We start from the raw sequence: 18,758 nt of genomic DNA, 5'->3' as shown, positions 1-18,758 counted from the left end.
CTTTTGTGTCACTGATCATTCCCATCATTAAGTGTAGTAGGTAAGTCGGTACTCAATTATGCTGAAGCTTTCTTATCGCCTTGACTGCAGCATTTTCCTGAAAACGAAGACATTGTTGTTACTTAAGTGCTGTACTCTACTTATACAATATACCTACATACATCATAAATTAAGTACGAAGAAATCTTACCATCAGTAAAAATCAGCAATCATCTGTGTAGGTGGGTAACACCTACTCATACAAATTTCCACAATGTTACACTAGATGACTCTCAAAGGAGGACCTCTATGGTAAACTTACCATCATCACAGCATTTGCAGTTGGGTCCACAGTTGCAATTGGAGCAGCCTCCTTTTCCAGAATTTTCATCTCCTAGAAAGGTAAAATAAAATGAACAATATTGTAAAACTCGGATGTAATGGATGTCTCGTAATAGGCAGATGAAGTAAGCATAGGAAATACCCTACACTTACTTAATCAGAACAACAGATAGATTTATTTCGATAATTTACTTCTGCCCAAAGGAAAGATATGTGTAATAAAATTTTAGTGGAGATGCCTGTTTTCTCTGAGAAGGGAATGTGGAATCATCAAGGGAAAGCAATAAGAAAAGAAAATAGAATGAGTAATTCTTACCTTTTCCGTACAACTCAAACAAGTGACTTTTGCTCCCGGAGAAACTCTGGACACGGCCTTCCTCAAAGTAAGCCCTAATGACAGGTCAAACTAAACAGGGGATTACTACATATTAAAATTTTATAAGTACCTACTTCGGTCTTCAATCACAAAAGAATCCCGGTTGAAAATCAACTTTGATTCTATTTTTGTGATGGTTAAGTTGGTTGCTTAGTTAGCGGAAAGTTGCAAGTTAGAATCCCAAATAAGTCTTAAAATGTCATTCCCATAAAACATAAAAGTATAACTAACTGCTGGCGTAAAGAGCTAAAGACTTATTTGAACAGAAGTTATAGGTACTTGACTTAAACCCTGATGTGATCCCGAGGGGGCCTTAAAAAAGAACTCGTTTTGTGTGTGTGTCCTGGACTTGACTTCTCCCTAAAATTTCTTGACTTCAGCAATTACAGTAGATAAACACGAATATTAATTTAAGCAGTGTGAATAAGCACTTTTATTAGAATTTTATAGCAGTATCAATAAGCATTACCACTATCATTACCATTTTCAGCAAAATCCTCGACGTAGTCTTCCAGCGCTTGTTGATGGCGACCTACTCATCTGCGATAGTCATGCTATCAATGCTTACCTGGTATCTGCCTATGGGAAGAATGATGTCCTGTATCCCAAGGACTCTAAAGATAGAGCCCTGGTTGATCAAAGATTGTATTTTGACGCTGGCGAGATATTTCCTACTATCAAGCAAATAGCGGTAAGTCCCTGCCTTCTGGTACGCACCCATATTCAAGGTGTGTCCACACATGGTCTCAAAGATTGTATTTTGACGCTGGCGAGATATTTCCTACTATCAAGCAAATAGCGGTAAGTCCCTGCCTTCTGGTACGCACCCATATTAAATTTCAAGGTGTGTCCATACATGGTTAACCGGCCGTCGATAGATGTCGACTGAACCGTCCACACTGCCTCGACAACGTAGATTTATCTCGTCGATCGACTATTTTTGGACACACTTTAAAAGTAGGTACCTCTGTGACTGGAATGGTATAACACTAGAATAGACTGGTACATTGGAGGTCATGAGTTCAATTCCTAATCCTGTCTTCCTTCTCTCTTCGATTTCGGGACGATAAGACCATAGCAGTTACAGTTCCCTCTGCCAAACCTCTTAAAAAAAAAAGAAAAAAAAATTAAATTAAGCAACCTAGTGCGACGTTTGCATATGGACGGGTGACCATCTCCTGAGCTATGACGTGCTGGTCCCTATTGTGGGGTGCTCTAATCTAATAGTACCTTCTATCTTTTTCAGGAGATAAATACAACTCGATTGAGTAGATTTCGATCAAAAAGGCGAAGTGCCATATAGCCAGGCAGGATCTTGGCAGTCGAAAGGGCCATACCTCGTGTGAAAGTGGTGTGGAAAAAGAAAATCGTTAACATTCCATTCATTCTTTTCCTTTCACACCCATCCGCTGACTTTCTCCTCACTAACGCTATCTGTGAATCACGTTGGGAACTTTCAGGGCCAGTGGCTGAATGTCCGAATAAAATAGAAGACAGAGCTAAGAGAGAAAAGGGAGAGGAGAGAGGGATGATAGAGAATAGGGAGTTGAAAGATAGAGAAAGAAAGTGAGAAAAAAAAAGAGAGAGAGAGAGAAACAGAAGAGAGGGATGATAAAGAGAGTGGAAAGAGAAAGAAAATTGGGAGGGAGGGAGAGGGAGACAGAGAGGGGAGAGAGAGAGAGAGCACCCAGTAATACTAATCTCCATTGTTATCACTGTTATCAGACACTTCAATAGCTATTTTCTTAAGGTAGGCGATTATTGAAATTAGATACCTATGCAGCTATTGTAGATGGATATACGTAAGTACCTATAACAATGTTCAAGTTATTTATCAGACTGGTACCTATTCATAAGTTATCGAGTTTCTTTTTTTTACTAATCAATATTGATCTCTATATATGTAGAATTTCTATGATCACACTGGGCCCCTCTAAATTAAAGTGTAAAGTAAAACTTTGACTCATGATGGTTTTTTATTGGTACCTATAAATCCCCTTTGGCTAGCCTCTTCTGCTGTAGCTGTAGACTGCAGTTCATTTTTGATGACTTTGTTCCTGTTCCTGTTGTCCTGTTCTGTCATAAAGCTGTTGTATACCTACCTGAAGTTCTAAATAGGTAGTCTCTGATGTTCTAAATACACAGACAGTATCTGATGGTCTAAAATTGTTAAATAACCATAGAGAACCCTGTACGAAAAGCAAACTTGTGACAAAGATATCATTTTTATCACTTTTATCTTATTCGGAGTTGTCCGTTAAATGAGGTTTCACTGTACATGATTAAACCGTTTGCCCTAGCAACTAATATCCGTTTTCTTCTAAACAGGTGTTTCAAACCATTTATACCAAATTTTCTTGGAACCTACACATATACTCGCAAATCCGGAAAGAAAAAGAAAAGTTATTTTGATTTGAGACGAAAAGTCTGTTTATTCATTTTCTGTTTATACATGTTCATTGCTCATTGTTTCTTTTACTTTAATTCTATTCCAGAAGTACCAACACGATGTACAAGTACATATATGTACCTACTAATACATATAGTAGGTATCCAATCTGAGCAAACTATGACACAGTCGAACTTGGAATATGAGTCGAATATAGAGAATCCTGGATGCTGGATGTACGAGAAAAATTTCTGGGCCCTTCATTTTCGAGCCAATAACCTGGAAAGAAGAGAGAAAAAAACCTCGATATAAGAGAATTTTTTTCTGGTCCAACTGTCCAAGGTCAACGATTTACCTCTATACCTTCGTCCACAATTATTTACCTACCTATTTCACTTTATAATTCATTCAGTTCTTATCAAAATAGGCAATAGGTACTAAGGTATGCACCTAACTGATAAAGAACACGTAGCTCCTACCTACCATTATTAATACATACTCGTATATGTGTATACCTACTCAGGTAGGCATACACATAATATATGTATTAGTATGTAGTAAACTCTCCATCTTTAGTCAGAAAGAATCGAAAAACCTTGAAAAAGGATCTAAAAATATCAATTGGAATTGTTGCCAGATGCATGTAGCTTTAGTTGGACGACTTATTTTATAAGCTGGCAACGTCGCATTGCGTTCTTTGTAACCTGTTTGTTCAACTGTATAAAATAGTTATTAAAATATTAAGTAGGTAGTAAAGAATAGAAGACGATCATAATAGGTAGTTCGCTTTGATTACTCGTGTAGCGTATAGGTACTCGTGTACGTACATACCTGCTATCTTGGTCAAACCGCCAAAGATACGCATAGATATCTTACCGACTTCTGTTAGGTGCTTATACGGCTTATAGTACATCGATACAAACATAGTTTAGATAGGTACATGGAAAGTATTACCTCCTCCATGGTGACTGCATCAATTGTTGGAATCATATGAATAGGTAAGTTAAATACATAATTATTTAGGTAAAGAATTTCAGGTACATCCACTAAGTATAAAGATAATATTATTTTTCTTTTCTCGGAGTTTTGACACATCCACTGACAAATTCTTTTCGGGGATCTGGCACATCCACCAAAGGTCCAAGGATATTGTTTTTTACTATTTTGGTATTGGTATGCCCACTAAGGTTAATATTTTGGCAGAACGGCAGATCTACTAAGGAAAATTCTTTCGTTTTTTTGACACATCCACCAAAGGTCTAAGGATAATATTATTTTCCTAGTAGGTAGATAGGTAAAATAAAATGAACAATATTGTAAAACTCGGATGTAATGGATGTCTCGTAATAGGCAGATGAAGTAAGCATAGGAAATACCCTAGGTACCTACACTTACTTAATCAGAAAGGAAAGATATGTATGTGTAATAAAATTTTAGTGGAGATGCCTGTTTTCTCTGAGAAGGGAATGTGAAATCATCAAGGGAAAGCAATAAGAAAAGAAAATAGAATGAGTAATTCTTACCTTTCGTGGATTTGGGACAGGAATTACCACAACATGGTCCAGGCATTATGCACGATCAATTTATTTGCTCCTCAGGTCAATTCCTTTTTTCCTTAGTGTTTTCTTTAGGTCAATTTTATTCCTTAGGAAATCCTGTCACAAATGGCAATGGTCTGCCAAACTACAGCATCTGAGGAAACTCAGTGAATAAAGATATTGAAGATATTTTTTCGACAGGAATTACCACAACATGGTCCAGGCATTATGCACGATCAATTTATTTGCTCCTCAGGTCAATTCCTTTTTTCCTTAGTGTTTTCCTTAGGTCAATTTTATTCCTTAGGAAATCCTGTCACAAATGACAATGGTCTGCCAAACTACAGCATCTGAGGAAACTCAGTGAATATAGATATTGAAGATATTTTTTAACGCTTTTCTCGAAATGAGATTCTGCATTGTTCGCGTGAACACAAGGGTCTTTCACACGAGATCATTATTTGTTTCCATTGGAAAATCGCTCTTTAGTGTCTGTAGAGGACAGACAAAAAGAAAAAGGAATTTTAATTTGTCATAAATGTCGGTCCCCGCTTAATGCACTACGCTAAATTTGACCTGGACTCGAACCACCAACCTCCAGATTTAAAATCCACCGTGCTAACCACTACACCACAGAGGTTGGTCAGCATGCTGATATTTCCATTGGAAATTTGGTCAAGTATGAAATTATGAATGTACGTGTACGTACGAGTGACTACCTTAAAGAATCGTGGAAGCTCTCCATTAACTTTTTCCCCCGGCAGGGATTTGAAAATACACAAAAGCAGCGACTGAAGTACGTTGAATGAAATACCTAGTTCCCTATCTCTACGGATCACTTAAACTTAAATTGAGTGGGCCGCGTAGAAAAAAGTTTGGGAACTGCTGCGATAGGCTATTATAAGGGTGCTTACCTTTAGTGTAGGTTGGGTAGGGTAGGTACGAGTACCTATGTTAATATAAAATTCCCTTTGACTATTTGACATTGATACAAGTTTTCTTTGTGATAGGATAAGTTGATAACATTGTCATTTGATGTCAAGATATACCTCCACAGCCCAAACCTCATTCCCTCTCCCTCCTCCCTCTTCTCATCCACCTGCTCTTCCTCATCTTCCTCTTACTCCTCCTTCTCCTCCTCTTCTTCCTCCTTTTCCTTCTACACAAATAAAACGTCTATTTCACTATTTCTATGACTTTTGTGACCTATGTCTATTATAATCCGTTACTGGTTTTTCCGATCACCTGACGGACGGACTTTGAAAATGAAGGAGCCAATCGAAAAGAAGTTAGTAGATACGGCAAGGAGGTACCTACATTCGAAAGTAGGTAGTACACAGGTAGGTAGAACAAGTAGGTAGGTAACTAACTTAGAGAGTAGCTATCGTACATACATAGGTAGAAGAAGGGCAAGTATGTAGGTACCTTCAAAAAGTAGGGGGTAGGAGGTACCCAATACCCATCTACTTACAAGAGTGATTGATTTTCAGCTCAGACGCTAACTACATTCTTTATTATTTTTCCGAAGAAAGAATGAAAAATTAAAAGCAAGGCGCTGGAGAGAGGGTAGAAGACATTATTGAAGGTAATTAATTATGTAGTTTGACATTTAAGCACCAGAGCTCTTACTGGGGCCGAATGAGAAAATGCCCGAAGAAACTTTAAGCTGTCAGCTCCCATGGCGTAGTGGTCACTGCACTCGCCTTGCACGCGGGAGATCCGGGTTCGATTCCCGGCGGGGTCAAGAAATTTGTATCATGCAAATGATTGATTCCATGACTGGCTGTTGCGGGGCCCACTCAGCCTCGTGAGGAAAATGAGTAGCTATGACATATAATCTTTGAACTTTGTCATTGGAACGGCAATTAAAAATTGAATTTTCGACCTTTTAAAGTTACTTTTTTGGAGTTTTGACTTCAGATTTGGATTTTTCTCAACTTTTTACATATGAATCGACCATTTATTTATAATTTTTACCCATTTGCAACTGCTCCATTATTACGTTTGAAATAGTGAAGGAAATGAGAGAGAAATATTGTGAGCTGAAGAAAATAACAGGTAAAAATACTATTTATTTAAGATAATGCTTAATAGAAAAATTAACCTTTGGGTTTACAGTCTCATGTTGCCGACAGGAAGTTGAGCCATTTTTTGGGCATTTTTATATTTTATCCTATCGACGCTTGCGTGTAAAACAAAATATCTTTCAAAAAACTTTCAACATGAAACTGTAAACCTGGGGGGGTAAACATATGTATTACAGATGACAATATGAACATCCATTATTAAGAGGTTTGATAGAGGGAACTGTAACTGTTGAGGTCTTACCGTCCCGAAAACGAAGAGAGAAGGAAGACAGTATAGAAAGAAAGCCAGCCGTTCCCGAACATTATCCGTTCAGGATGAAATCCGCCGCGGGCAGGAATCGAACCCGCGGCCTAGCGTTTACAAGCTAGATGCGCTACTCCCCAAGCTAACTAGGTTGGCCGAAAACAAGTGGAGTTAATGATAAATTCGTAGGTAACTGTGAGCTGTGATATACCTTTGGTCTATCATGTCATGACACTTCTCATGTTTTGGTTATTATTCTCAGGAAAACCAATAAATTAACAATAGGAAGACAGTATAGAAAGAAAGCCAGCCGTTCCCGAACATTATCCGTTCAGGATGAAATCCGCCGCGGGCAGGAATCGAACCCGCGGCGTAGCGCTTACAAGCTAGATGCGCTACCCTCCAAGCTAACTAGGCTGGCCGAAAACAAGTGGAGTTAATGATAAATACGTAGGTAACTGTGAGCTGTGATATACCTACCTAGTACCTATGGTCTATCATGACTCTTTTCATGTTTTGGTTAATTATTCTCAGGAAGAACCAATAAATAAAATAATGGACGATGTACATAGGTATGTCATAATTATTGTATTTTGCTGTTCACAGGCGACAAGAGTTGCTGTTCTGATTGCAAATGCCAGAATGACTGCAAATGTTGCCCCAAAGGTGAGAGCTTTCGTACTTCTGTTTTGGCAGTCTTTTTGTTTGAGTTATCTGATGATTTATGGATTTGCCCCATTTCTCTCTCTTACCTTGCTCTCCCTTCTTTCTCAATTTCCTTTTTCTCTCCTTTTTTTTTTTTTTTTTTTTTTTTTTTTTGACAGAGGGAACTGTAACTACTAAGGTCTTATCGTCCCAAAATCGAAGAGAGAAGGAAGATAGGATAGGAGAAAGCCAGCCGTTCCGCGCGAGAATGAAAATTATCCCATCAGGATAAAATCCGCTCCGGCCGGAAATCCGTGGCCTAACACTTACAAGGCAGACGCGCTATCAACCAAGCTAACATAAACTGGCAAGAGTTTCTTTCTTTTCTCAAACTCACATTCTCAAATTGCCTTGGATTAATTGCAGGTATTTCTGCCAGAACTGGATGACTATCCCAACGTGGTCAGATATCTTCTATTTATGGATTTGCCCCATTTCTCTCTCTTACCTTGCTCTCCCTTCTTTCTCAATTTCCTTTTTCTCTCCTTCTCTCTCCCTCTTCTCTCTTTCCCCGTTATTGCTCACCTTCTCTCTTTCGCCCTTTCTCCCTCACTCTCCGTTCTCCCCCTCTCCCTTTTCTATTTCTCCTCCTTTCCTCTCACTCCCCTTCTCTCTCTCCCCTCCATTTTAATTCTATTTAAATTTCTGTTCCAGGACCATGCTCGGGCACCAAATAAACAAGTCAATCCTCCATGGATTTTGATCTAAACTGTTTTGATCATTATTAAATCCGTTCGAAATGAAATCAATATGTCTTTGAGAAATGAGGGGGGAGAAGAAAGGAGAATCATGGATTTGTGACATTTTTTTTTTTTTTTTTTTTTTTGGGAGTGTTCATCCTAATTCCTATGGAAGTCAAAGTGTTAATAAAATGACATTTTACCCTTAGTTTTTATCGTAGTAGGAAACGGATTGTAACTCGATAAGAATAACTCATTGTGGACATGGCAGAGTTTTACCTTTCTCAGTCAGGGTTTCTCAGCTTTCTGAAGCAAGTCCGCACTTTGGTCAATCGACTGAAACACGTCCATACTAGTCACCTATAAATAAACCTCATTTCCTAAATAGATAAGGTTCGTTCTCGGAAAGACTGGCTTTCTCCCCTCGTCGCTTTCGGGACGATAAGACCTTAGCAGTTGGAGTTCCCTCTATCAAACCTCTTTTAACCCCTACGAAACAAGAGACCTTGTTTAGACTGCTGGGGTAAAGGGACTTTTTAGTCTCATTTGAATTTTGAACAGGATAAACAAGGTATTCAGATTCTGTAGCATATTCAACAGCTGATTGTAATCACCTGTTATCAAACAACTATCGCTCTCTGCCTTTCATATTTCGAAATTAGTGTCCGACTATATTTATGGTTGTGAATTGCAGCATGTTTTTAGTTTAGTGGAGTTTCTCCGATTCTCAGTTCTCGGGCAACACAAATTTCTCACTTTCTCAGTAATGTTGTAGGTTTTTTACTTGCAGTGCAACAAAGTTCGATACTTATTTAAAATTTGAATAAAATCATTTTTGTAGTTTTTCTGTGAATTTTTGTCTGTTGATTTATTATTGTTGATACGTAAGGATTTGATAATATTTTTAGAAAGTTCTTGATAACTGTGCGTGATCTTATATGTAGTAGGTAAAAGTAAATAAATTAAGCAGGTGCAAGGTACCTATGCACTTACAAATGTAAACAGCTTAATATAGATACCTACAATAAATTACGATTTGTTCTGAAACCGAGTTTGTCTAACGTCGTGGTTGGAGAAAAAGAAGATCAGAATAGATAACACCTGAGTTTCAAATGTTGAAAAGAAGATGATCCTGTCTCAACTACTGAAAAGAGTTAGGTATTTTACAAATGTAGGTACATATCTAATTATTTATGAAGTTACCTTCCAGAAGACTTTTTTTTCTTCATTAATTAAGGAGTGCGGCAGCGCTCCGCCCTCCAAGTCAAGAGATTTTGACAGCTATTTATTTGCATAACACCTGAGTTTCAAATGTTGAAAAGAAGATGATCCTGTCTCAACTACTGAAAAGAGTTAGGTATTTTACAAATGTAGGTACATAGGTATCTAATATTATTTAATAGTATTTCTGAAGTTACCTTCCAGAAGACTTTTCTTCATTAATTAAGGAGCGCGGCAGCGCTCCGCCCTCCAAGTCAAGAGATTTTGACAGCTATTTATTTGTCCAAGGCATGTTTTCTATGACCAAGATCTACGAGGCATCAAATCAAAGTAGGTCCAACAACTAACTGCTTAACTGCCGTCAATCCGTCATTCTTTTCGTCAATTCAACGGGAAATTCAACTTTACAGTCTCATTTCAGAGCTTGCACCAATCTCCAGTAGTCCACAAAGCCATGGCTCTTACCCTCTACTATGTACATGGAAGTCCTCCAGTGAGAGCCACACAGTTATGTATCAGAGCTCTAGGCCTGGAGGTCAACTATGAATTTGTCAACCTGTTCCAGAAAGAAAACCTGCAGCCTGCGTTCCTAGAGGTGAGAAATAACAAGTTGAAGAATAGAAAAAAATAAATAAATAGAAACTGTAGAAAGAAGGACTTAGGTAAAGTCTCAGTTTAACTCCGTACACAAAAAGTCTACTTTGTGGTTTAGATGTAGGAGCAAACCAACTATGAATTTGTCAACCTGTTCCAGAAAGAAAACCTGCAGCCTGCGTTCCTAGAGGTGAGAAATAACAAGTTGAAGAATAGAAAATAAATAAATAAATAGAAACTGTAGAAAGTAGGACTTAGGTAAAGTCTCAGCTTAACTCCATACACAAAAAGTCTACTTTGTGGTTTAGGTGTAGGAGCAAATAGCGCTATAGGGATGGGTTGAGCTTATACGAATCTAGGTAAAGTCTAGAAAGTCAGACTGAAGTAGTCTTGAGCCCCAGAAGGTACCTCAGAATGTAGGTATACTCAATTCATATGGTTGATGGTTGATGCACTCAGTGAGAATCCTATGCAATGAATGTAGTATTACCTACAAATGACTTAATAACTAATGACCATGAATATCTCGTAAACAGGTGGTTTAGGTTTGATGTTCCCAGGTATAGGCCCAGGTAAGAATTAATGAGGATAGAATGTTAGCTTTGAGGAGCTTTCAATCTGAAGTCTCCTATGAGCTATGAGGTAACACTCAAGAAAGGTAAAGTCTAGAAAGTCAGACTGAAGTAGTCTTGAGCCCCAGAAGGTACCTCAGAATGTAGGTATACTCAATTCATATGGTTGATGCACTCAGTGAGAATCCTATGCAATGAATGTAGTATTACCTACAAATGACTTAATAACTAATGACTAATGACCATGAATATCTCGTAACACAGGTGGTTTAGGTTTGATGTTCCCAGGTATAGGCCCAGGCAAGAATTAATGAGGATAGAATGTTAGCTTTGAGGAGCTTTCAATCTGAAGTCTCCTATGAGCTATGAGGTAACACTCAAAGTGCTCCTAGACATTTGTATTAATTTTCTTTTTCGTTACTTTTCAGAAAAATCCCATGCATTCAGTTCCAGTCTTAGATGACAACGGGTTTATACTTTGGGACAGGTGAGTCTCTTTATGAACCTATAGGAGCAGCCTGCACATCTTGTTGACCTGTTGCTAAAGATAATGTCTTCAGCATGTGAATTTTGACCTTGTGTTCTTCGCATGGCTCTAATGTTGAAAATCGGTCCCAAGACGGGCAGACCGTAGTTATTAATTTTCATTGAGTTCGAGTACACGTTACACGTTCATCCGATTTTTTTTCCGAATGTCCTGTAGTCAATGTAATTTAAATGAGTGTTCCCACTACACACGACACATTTTTTTTTTCCGAACAAGTGTGAACGGGCTTTTACGTGGTTACGTCTGATTTTCCTTAACTTTAGTTTTCGCCTTGTGTTTCAGTCATGCCATCAACGAATATCTAGTATCCACCCCTATAATGTCGTTGTTATACCTATCACAATGTGGGGTTTTCCTTAGAAGAAAATCAAAGAAAAATCATTAGGCAACACTGTTTCCTTTATGATATAAGAGCACAGGCATTATAAATAGGAAGATATTATGTGTACATTATGCGTTGTACCCTATGGGTATACTTTACAGGATGCCATTCTTATTATTATGGTCTGGACCAACTACTGATAGTAGAACCTACCTGATACCTGAGTCTGTGAAGATCAGACCAGTGTTCGTTTTCAGTTCGAGTTTGTTTTGTGCTTTTGAAAAATCGAGAAAATACGTTCAGATGAATAAAAATTTTCCATAACAGCAAATCTCTTATTCTCTACAAATACGAGTAATATTGTGTGTCAAAGTTTGACTTTCAAATTTCTGATACTATTAAATGAAATTATTTATAACAACCAATGAGCTCGGAGATTCCAATGCAAGTATTTATCTGATTTCCGTTTCATAAATAGCTAGTAGGTCCGTACCTACCTTCCTACCTACACACCGCCGACATTTTCTTCCAAGGTCCCGAATAGACAATCCATTTTGAGCATGTTTTAAGCTTAGTTTTAAGAAAAGTGTTTTTTATCTACTTTTGTACAAGTAAGCAGGCACTCTTGATGTAAATTATTTTCGACCGTCGAATGTACCTAGTATCCATCTATCAAGTGTTGTTTAATTTTTTACTACCCCATCAATATTAACATTGTCCTTTTCCAGGACCAGCATGGTGGGTCCCATATTGTACTTTAAGAATGACAGTCCTCCTGTCCGAAGCGTCAAGTTGTGTCTTCTAAGTCTGGACCTGACCGTACAACTCAAACAAGTGACTTTTGCTCCCGGAGAAACTCTGGACACGGCCTTCCTCAAAGTAAGCCCTAATGACAGGTCAAACTACACAGGGGATTACTACATATTAAAACTTTATAGATAGGTACTTCGGTCTTCAATCACAAAAGAATCCCGGTTGAAAATCAACTTTGATTCCATTTTTGGAATGGTTAAGTTGGTTGCTTAGTTAGCGGAAAGACGCAAGTTAGAGTTAGAATCCCAAATAAGTCTTAAAATATCATTCCCATAAAACATAAAAGTATAACTAACTGCTGGCGTAAAGAGCTAAAGACTTATTTGAACAGAAGTTATATAGGTACTTGACTTAAACCCTGATGTGATCCCGAGGGGGCCTTAAAAAAGAACTCGGTTTTGTGTGTGTGTGTCCTGGACTTGACTTCTCCCTAAAATTTCTTGACTTCAGAAATTACAGTAGATAAACACGAATATTAATTTAAGCAGTATGAATAAGCACTAGCAAACAGCCTTAAAGCTTTTACGAATCTTACTGTCGATGTCGGCGGGTAGGGGTTCAATCTGCGTTTGGTTCTCCCAACATAGAAATGATTTTCAAACGGTATGGTCTAAGAATACCAGTTTCTGAGTGATAGAAGCAACGTGATTGGGTACCTTGAATGCTACTGCCTATATCATAAGTTCCGACTGTCTGACAGACCGCATTCCGACTGCCACACAATAGCGCCCCGTCAACTGAATTCTTTAACGTTATTTGACGAAAAGAGTTCAGTTAACGCTACGCTAATTTTGGTGCAAAAACTCGCTAATATGATATATCATTTTTACAATATGAAGTTTTTGAACCTATGATGATACTCTGTTTGCCTTTCACAGTTCCGGATCCTGTTCGCTAAGAAGAAGGATATTCCCGAAGAGAACATCCGCAGAACTCGCGATGTTTACAGCCTAGTAGAAAAGTTCCTAGAGAAGTGGACATACATCGCTTGTGACCACATCACAATAGCAGACTTCTCCATTGTTACTACTCTGACAACTTTGGAGGTAGGTAATCTTGTATAGAACTAAAGAGTACCTTTAACCCAACAGTAGAGGTTGGAACTTTTACTCTGGTCAAATTCTCAAATAATAGAGAGTTTTCGCAATCAAAAATAGTCCCGTTATTTAAACTCTTTAACTTTATGTGACGAAAACTCGAACTCTTTAGCCTCATTCGAGGAAAACTCGTTTCTGTACATGCGCAAAAACGAATTTTCGTCAAATAACGTTAAAGATTTCAGTTAAAAGGACGCTAATTTTGGTTGCAAAAACTCGCTAATATCAAGGATAAAATTTCATACCCTGACTGAGAATTGAACACACGCCTTGCTAATTACCAGGCGAGCGTTTTGACCATTGCCCCACCGAGGCAGGTAGCCTGGAAGTTGAAATATCGACGGGTGCTCCCGAGTGTTCCTATTTACATGGTGAACAAATACATAGTTTGTGGAGTTAGAGGTTTTAATGACCATCTTCACCTAATATAACCCTTTCTTCTTGTTTCTTCCCCATTAGGTTTTCGTGCCAGAAATATCGAACTACCCCAAAGTTGCAGCCTACATAGAGCGATGCAGAGCCAACATGAAAGATTACCAAGAAGCCAACCAAGAGAGTTTGGACATTTTCAAAGCTGCATTTCAAGCGAGGATGAATAGATCATCTCTTTGATTAGAAATTGATAAAAATGTTTCCGTTCCCCAAGAAGTGTCCGCTATTTGGAGGTGTCCGTTATTCGGAGCGAATCATTACTTTGATGCTAAACTACTCACACTAAGGGACACTTGATGACAATTATCTCAAGATTGATCGCTAATCGCTATACTGTGCTTTTGAGCAACCAGCCAGAGGCTCACAGTTTGTTTAACGAATCATTACTTTGATGCTAAACTACTCACACTAAGGGACACTTGATGACAATTATCTCAAGATTGATCGCTAATCGCTATACTGTGTTTTTGAGCAACCAGCCAGAGGCTCACAGTTTGTTTATATGTTTAGAAAAATATATAATTATTTCTTCTTCGTCTTGTCTTGTGGCGTTTGTTCAATATCTTACCTCTGTAAGGATATACAGGGCCGTCCTGGATTTCCACTCGTTCCGGCATAACCACTGAGGCTGTGTAAGGATCATAGACTATCAGTTGAGATAAGGTCTCAGCACCGTGGTGACCACCGAAGAATGTGTTGGCGGTGATGGTGGCATTGACCTGAAATAGAATAGAATATACCCTGTTTATACTGCCAGAATGAGACTGAAAAGTCCCTTTACTCCCGCAGTCTAAATAAGATCTTATGTATGTGGATGCATAAGGAGTAAGAATAACTAAAAATTTCACGATTCTAAGCAATGTACAGACAAATCTACAATTTTATTTATATAGATTTGCATACCTCAAACCTCCATATAAGAGAACTTGTCCAAAAGTCAACTTTATGCAATTTCTGTCTCTGCAAGTTTAGGCTCGCTGCAGATTTGTAATTTTATAAATACATAACCCTTTTCTAACGTTTATTAATTACCTACTTTTTTAATTAAATTCTAATTGAAGGGAACCTACATTACCAACCTAAATATATTAAATATGTAGTAATAATTAGGTATGTGATGTAATTATGAATGTATAGGTACTCTATGCATACATACGTAATTAAGTACCTTAAGGTACATAAACCTGAATATAAGAGAAAATCCCCAAGCTGAACCTCGTTATAAGAGAAACTGGATTTAGTGGAAACCTGGATATAAGAGAGAAAAAAAGGGTGGTCCCCTGGATTCTCTTATATCCAGGTTCGACTGTAGATTGATAAGAATAGTCATCAACCTGATCCACACAAGCCTTCATTTTGATAGCACCACTCCGGCTCGATGCTCTCCGCCGCCAGTCCAATCTCAACCAATCTCTCCCTCTGATGAAGGAATCGATATTCTGCGGCCCGCCAATTCGAGGCCGGGTTTGACCAAAGCCGCTCAGCCATAGCGGAGGCCCGAGGCCACAGGCGACCGTCCAAGGTTGCGGCATCGGCCTGTTCAGACCATAAAGCGGCCTCTTGACCCATGATGAGAGATTTGAGCTCGGGATTGTTGGAGATGTTGAGGGAAGTTTGATCTAATAGTTTGATAGGATCGTTGTCGTACACCTTCTGCCATCCGATGTAGGGAGAGCACCAGTTGTTACCCTCACCCACCCAGGCGCCAAACCTGAAATAATTCAGGCAAGAGTTACAAAACAGAAACAAGAGTGGACTTATATTCTTATAAGCTTATCAAGTTATCGCCGTTGGGACGTTTTCGTATCTAGGCACGTTGAAAAACTTCAGTACGCAGTGTAGATTACTGATAATGCACTATTAAAACGAAAATACAAATATTGTTTCTATTTATTACTACCTCAGTTTATCAAGTCCTCCTTCTGCAAATAAATATTTCAGGCACGTTGAAAAACTTCAGTACGCAGTGTAGATTACTGATAATGCACTATTAAAACGAAAATACAAATATTGTTTCTATTTATTACCACCTCAGTTTATCAAGTCCTCCTTCTGCAAATAAATATTTTTTCACGTTTTTGAACCGCCGCCATTTTGAATCAGGATGGAATGTGAAAATTTCAAGTAGTCTATGTCACCCGGAGTACTTTTCTTAACAACCACAAAAAATTTCTTCAAAATCGGTCGAGCCGTTTTCTCGTGAAAAGAGGACAACCAAAGGTCTTTTTAGCGTAACAGACAGACATACACACATACAGACAGACAGACAGACAGACAGACAGAAATTTTTCTAATGTGATTTTTGGAATCGTGGATGCATAAGGAGTAAGAATAACTAAAAATTTCACGATTCTAAGCAATGTACAGACAAATCTACAATTTTATTTATATAGATATAAGAGAATTATCTACTTCATACCTATAGGTATGTAAGAGAATTCTCTTACCTCGTACCTCTATATAAGAGAAAAAAAAGCCTTTAGGAAAAAAGCAGAATTTTCCGTGGATGAAATTCGATTAAAAAACAAGGAGAGTTGTATCATTTTGCATGACCACTTAACTTTTGACTACCCACCTACCTATGGTTTCGTTTGATAGAAACACCTTAAGCCAGCCACTCACTATCACGTAGACCTGACAGGTACACCTGATCAGGTCCGCCTGTCAGGTCTACCTGATAGTGAGTGGCTGACCTTAGTTTCCAACAGCTATTTTCCTAACAATATCTAAATTGAGCACAAATTCCAATACAAATTATCTAATACTAATTATCTAAAGTAAGCACAAACTATGTATTTTGATGCCCCTACATCCAAGCAAGGATTCTCTACGACAGCGATTTCCAACTAGCCGCCCGCCAGACCATTTTTGTGGCCTGCGAAGCTTTCAGAATGGACCCCCTCAGCTTGATTTTTGCTCTTTTACTATGGGGTGGACTCCGAAAATGGAGCATTCACCCTCCCCCCATTCCCCCAAGAAAATCTTGGATACGGGCCTGCTCCCCTGTGTATATGGCCCGCGAAGTACCTGCCAATGTAGCATGTGGCCCGCATACACATGGAAGTTGGACATCCCTACGACTTACTTAGCGTACATCCAGTCCGTGATAGATTTCGTATGATTCCAGCAGTTCATATTGACCTCGTCGCCCCCCATATGGAAAAGTCCACTCAGGTCAGTCCTGAACAGATCGGTCATTTCCTCGTACAGACCTCCTAACACTTCGTACACTCGGTCTGATACAGGATTCAGCTGACCACAAGGTGGTTCCACACAGAATTTGGTCCACGGTTCTTTCTTGAAGCAAACCAATAACTCGTCCTTCTGCTTTTCGATCGAGTTCCAGCCTGTGGGATAGGATGAAGACAACAGGATTACACCTTATCAATCCTACTGCCTATCGATTTTCAAACCTCTAATGCCAGCCACTCACTATCAGGTACACCTGATCAGGTCCGCTTGTCAGGACTACCTGATAGTGTGTGTGCTCATCAGGTATCAGGTAGACCTGACAGGTGGACCTGTTCAGGCGTACCTGTCAGGTCTACCTGATAGTGAGTGGCCCGTCTAAGTCGAGAGTGCTCGTTGTCGTTCGACCAGAAAGGAAACTGTGATATCTTTCAGAAGACATAAATAAACAGTCAACATCAGAAATCAATAAAACTAATAACCCGGTTCCTCACCTTCACCCACGTGGGCCGGAGCGTCCAGTTCAGGAATGACATGCACCCCTCTCACCAGCCCATAGTGGACAATCTCTCGGATGTCTTCCCTCGAGTAGATTTTCTCCGATGAGTAAGCTCCGGACTGGGTAAGAGTTGGATATTTCCGGGACTCGAACGGGAAACTTTGCGAGTCGGTGATGTGCCAGTGGAAGTAGTTGAGCTTGTTGACCGCCATGCCGTCGATGGTCTTCTTGATGTTGTCTAGGGTGTAGAAGTTGCGGGCAGTGTCCAGGAGGATCCCTGTGAAGACGTTGAGGTGAAGAATGAGCCAAACAGACAATAATCCATTTTATTCCATATGCGTATACCCTACTGCTGGCCTTTAACACTTTAGCCACTCTACCAAGCTTATTTTTATTGTTGAGATTTACGTACTTAAGTATACTACTCGTAACTACCGATAATTTTCTCACTAACCTACAAACATTACCTACGTATTCAAAACAAAGCGAGGTATCGTGTTACAATCTACACTCTGATTGATTTCCTTCAGAAAATCGAGTCTCCAGTTTCAAATTAGGTAATGGCACTAATCAAATGTGGATATTTAATCTTGACGTCACCTATGCGTCAACGAATCATTATTTTCGTCGTTCCGCGTTTGCCTGACCTGAGGCAGATGTAGCGAGGCATTCGAAGCGAGCAGCCTCGCACTGTCTGTACAAGGCTTAAATCAAATGGGTGACGAGAAAGAAAACCCTTGACACTGTGTTAACTCTCAGTGGTATTAAGATCAGCCATCAGTCAAGAACAGCATCCACGAATAAGTCGCAGTGCGGTTTATAGCGTATGTAAACTGCATATTCTCATCACTAAAGAACTCGGGTGCTATGTCTAGCTGATGAATTCCAATAAGAAAGAAACGTGTCCTAGCTGTCCTAGGCTACCCTGTAGCTCTCTGGTTATTCCTCACTAAGCACTAGGATAAATAAATACTTTGTAATATTATTGTAAGTATTTGATTGGTAAGTATTTACTTGCACTTTGCACTACTTCAATATCACTCATGTCCAAACTGATAGGAACAACCGAGATCTCAGTAAAGAAAAAGGTAAAAGTGATAAGCAGGTATCTATTCGTGCTACCACTGTTAAC

General features: G+C 39.0%; 3 protein-coding genes and 1 long non-coding RNA gene across 4 annotated transcripts; 2 read left to right on the top strand and 2 right to left on the bottom strand.

Annotated features, from left to right (window-relative positions):
• Positions 1-391: 391 nt before the first annotated feature.
• Positions 392-1,496, top strand: LOC108252821 (glutathione S-transferase 1-like). Its single transcript, XM_017445568.1, has 3 exons — positions 392-416; positions 628-704; positions 1,188-1,496. Exons 1-3 carry the CDS (start codon positions 392-394, stop codon positions 1,494-1,496), a joined length of 411 nt encoding a protein of 136 aa, XP_017301057.1.
• Positions 1,497-9,172: 7,676 nt separating this feature from the next.
• LOC113468900 lies at positions 9,173-9,718 on the bottom strand. Its single transcript, XR_003392488.1, has 2 exons — positions 9,641-9,718; positions 9,173-9,441 (listed from the first exon to the last, which is right to left on the bottom strand). It is a non-coding gene; the product is annotated as an uncharacterized LOC113468900 (long non-coding RNA).
• A 253-nt stretch (positions 9,719-9,971) lies between these two features.
• LOC103512787 (glutathione S-transferase 1-like) lies at positions 9,972-14,150 on the top strand. The gene is made up of 6 exons (XM_026826172.1): positions 9,972-10,156; positions 11,156-11,214; positions 11,557-11,595; positions 12,325-12,475; positions 13,288-13,455; positions 13,966-14,150. Exons 1-6 carry the CDS (start codon positions 10,016-10,018, stop codon positions 14,116-14,118), a joined length of 711 nt encoding a protein of 236 aa, XP_026681973.1. The 5' UTR covers positions 9,972-10,015; the 3' UTR covers positions 14,119-14,150.
• An 819-nt stretch (positions 14,151-14,969) lies between these two features.
• LOC103512791 (chitooligosaccharidolytic beta-N-acetylglucosaminidase-like) lies at positions 14,970-18,105 on the bottom strand. The gene is made up of 4 exons (XM_026826171.1): positions 18,081-18,105; positions 17,622-17,903; positions 17,022-17,285; positions 14,970-15,710 (listed from the first exon to the last, which is right to left on the bottom strand). The coding sequence occupies exons 1-4, from the start codon at positions 18,088-18,090 to the stop codon at positions 15,268-15,270; spliced, it is 999 nt and encodes a 332-aa protein (XP_026681972.1). The 5' UTR covers positions 18,091-18,105; the 3' UTR covers positions 14,970-15,267.
• Between the last annotated feature and the right edge of the window lie 653 nt (positions 18,106-18,758).

This window comes from Diaphorina citri, unplaced genomic scaffold (assembly GCF_000475195.1).
Source record: "Diaphorina citri unplaced genomic scaffold, Diaci psyllid genome assembly version 1.1 scaffold884, whole genome shotgun sequence".
Classification (NCBI taxonomy): Eukaryota; Metazoa; Arthropoda; class Insecta; order Hemiptera; family Psyllidae; genus Diaphorina; species Diaphorina citri.
This window is presented reverse-complemented; position numbering and strand designations above follow the sequence as displayed.